Genomic DNA, 3,189 nt, shown 5'->3' with positions numbered 1-3,189 from the left:
AAAAATGATCTTGCAAATCGGATGTACGGATTGGATATATAATACATATATCAAGATGGCTCCACGGTGAGGACTTAACCATCTTGGTTGAGGCGCGGGCCACATCTAATCCACTTCCAAACGAAATTAACGGTGTGACCACCTAATACAAAGCTCAAAATCTTGCACACTTGTTCCATATACGTGTGCTATCACGTGAATGGACATGGTTCCACACGTGTGGGCTTAAAAGACCTTCGTGATAGAATACAGCCACCTTGCCAGGCAAAAAAAATGCTACAGCTGCTACACTTAGCACGGAGCGGATTAGGTGTTACACCTTAGTGGTTGTTACCCTTACCGTGGGGCCCATCTGTCCATCCGTTTCTCTAGCCCATTTTAGGAAGTGGTCCCAAAAATTAAGCAGATTCGAATCTCAGGTGGACCACATCACAGGAAATGATTGAACACCCCACCATTAAAAACTTCCAAATGGTCCATTGTAAGGGTTTCGTGATGTTTATTTTCCATCCAACCTGTTGTTAGTGTCAAGAAGATCTAGATGAATGGAAGATACAAATATCAGCTTGATTCAAAAAAAATGTGGCCCATAATTTTTTTTAATGATCATTCACCACTGTTTCCAATGGTGTGGTCCAGTGGAGATTTGGATCTTCTTAAGGTTTCGTATCCTGTCTTAAAATGAGATGGAAAAACAGATGGACGAAATGGATATATAATAAATACATCAAGGTGGGCCCCATACGGTAAGGGTAACACCTAATCCGTTCCCCACTTAGCATGACCCATACAATGCGGAAGAACACCGACTTTCATGCATTTAATTACATACATAAATACATTTCTTTTTTCTTTAATTAAAGCTAATATAATCCCATTGAAAGCAATGCACACATAAATTCTGCAAATATATTTTCTCAAGTAATCCACATCCATTATCCCAAATATAATCCTACTTAGCCTGATTAATTAAACGATTAATCATCTCATCCAATCTCTTATCAGATGACCCACCTTCATGGACGGCTCGCCTTGCCACCCGACTCAGCTCTTTAGCACTCTCCCTGAACCTCCTTCCTCCATCTTTGCCCATCAGCTCCTCCACTCCCTTACAGATCACGCCCTTCTCAATGACAGTTCCCTCCTCGGCACTGGCGCAGCCGACGATCTTAACCCCAGCTTGGAGTTCATCCACAACGAACTTGGCATTCAAGCGCTGCTCGGCGATCATTGGCCAAGCTAGGATCGGCACCCCTCCTGAGATGCTCTCCAGCACTGAGTTCCAGCCACAATGACTCAGGAACCCTCCAATGGCTGGGTGAGCGAGGATTCGCCTTTGTGGGGCCCATTCTCTTATGATCAGACCTCTCTCTTTTATCCTCTCTTCCATTCCATCAGGCGGGGACCATGTTATCGATCGTACCACCCAGATGAACGGCTGGCCTGACATCTCCAATCCCAAGGCAACCTCGTCTAGCTGGGCGTTGGAGATGTGGGTTTGGGTCCCAAATGATACATAGATGACAGAACATGGTGATATGCTACGTTTGTCTAACCATTCAATGCATTTACCTGTCGGGTATCTATTCGGGGCCACATCATCTCGGGTCTGCTTTGCATCCTCCATTTCGTTGTACAACAAAATAGGTCCCACACACCATGCCTTCGCCCCATTCCTGTAGAAGGACTCTAAAGCTGGCACATAATCAATCTCCATTTCTAAAAAGCTGTTAACAACCACGCCCCAGCTGTCTAGTTCCGAGTCCACGGTCTCCATCATAAATTGAGCAAGCGGGTCTGTAGTTGGGTCGAAATTAGAAATAAATTGGGGTAGATCCGCTAAAGTCAGCAGGGTAGTCACCGGGAGCCCTGGCACACTAAAAGATTCATCGTCTCTGCTCACATGCTTATGTGGTCCATGCAAGAGTACGGACTTGCATGCTGACATCGAAAACACTCCCATGCCATGGAAGACGAGCCGAGGGACGTTGAACTCGCGGCATGCGGCAAGGGTCCACCCCAAGAAGAAGTCAGAGATCACACAGATGGGAAGATCCCGACCGGTGGACATCTCATGCAGGAGCCGCTCGAATGGACGCCGGAGTTGCTTGGTGGCACGTAAAAATGCGACATAGAAGTCCATGGATGGGAGCTGGTCAGTGTTTTCACAGCCCTTGGGTAGGCCTTCGATGATAGGGAACTCAAGCTCAACGGCACGGATTTTGGGGTGGTTGGATGTGGATTGGAGGATGAAAGGGGAGTTTGATGGGGTAGTGATAATGGTCACCTTGAGGCCCTTGCATGACAGGACCTTGGAGAGGTCCAGTAACGGGATGGTGTGGCCCTGGGCCATGAATGGGAAAATGACTACATGGGGCTGTTTGGCTTCCATGGGAAATAAGCTTTGCTATAGGACTGGTTTGGGTTGATGGAGCTGTGGGTTATTTATAGGGATCAATCGGTCATTGGTAAACCCCACACCTCTAATAAAATAGATATAGCTGTCTTGACTCATGGCATGCATCCAGCGTGAGGTCGCTGTCCACTATATATATATATATATATATATATATATATATATTACTTCCCTTGAGGTAGAGCTGTGTGGGGCCCACCATGATGTGTGTCTAATATCAACACCGTACTTTGATGGGTCCCCTTTAGATTATGGGATATCACAAAAATTATTGTATAAGGAACTCAAGTAGCTAGGCTATACCATTTAAAACCATGTGAAGATATACCTAAAACATGTAAAAGCACTTCATGTGGCCCACCTATGTTTTGGATGTGGCTGAAACTTGGTCTAACCCGTCGATCAAGTGGGACATATACAATGGACGGGCCGGATTTGGGGTGAGGCCCACACAGCTCAACCTCGTGGAAAGTTTCCATGAGGCCGACCTCATGATACCATTTTCCTTTTATATATAAATATAAATATATATATATATATATATATATATATATATATATATAAATATATATATATATATATATAGTACATAGTACACACTCCACTGTTAGCCACCCCACCAGGGAGTAGATACCAAGAGCTCATTATGGAAACGAAGGTATCTTCGCCTCAGTCTACCACTTGAACTATGGATTAGAGTTATGGCATCCCATCGCCATTGGTCCATGCAGCATGGCCCATCCGAGTGGTTGATATAGCTTATTTTTGTTCGG

General features: G+C 45.0%; 1 protein-coding gene across 1 annotated transcript; it reads right to left on the bottom strand.

Moving 5' to 3' along the window:
- Window positions 1–699: 699 nt before the first annotated feature.
- On the bottom strand, window positions 700–2,433 carry LOC131256845 (scopoletin glucosyltransferase-like). The gene has a single exon (XM_058257900.1). The coding sequence runs from the start codon at window positions 2,390–2,392 to the stop codon at window positions 953–955; it is 1,440 nt and encodes a 479-aa protein (XP_058113883.1). The 5' UTR covers window positions 2,393–2,433; the 3' UTR covers window positions 700–952.
- Between the last annotated feature and the right edge of the window lie 756 nt (window positions 2,434–3,189).

Source organism: Magnolia sinica, chromosome 9 (assembly GCF_029962835.1).
Source record: "Magnolia sinica isolate HGM2019 chromosome 9, MsV1, whole genome shotgun sequence".
Lineage (NCBI taxonomy): Eukaryota > Viridiplantae > Streptophyta > Magnoliopsida > Magnoliales > Magnoliaceae > Magnolia > Magnolia sinica.
The sequence above is the reverse complement of the archived record's forward strand: the minus strand, read 5'-3'. Positions and strand labels throughout refer to the sequence as shown.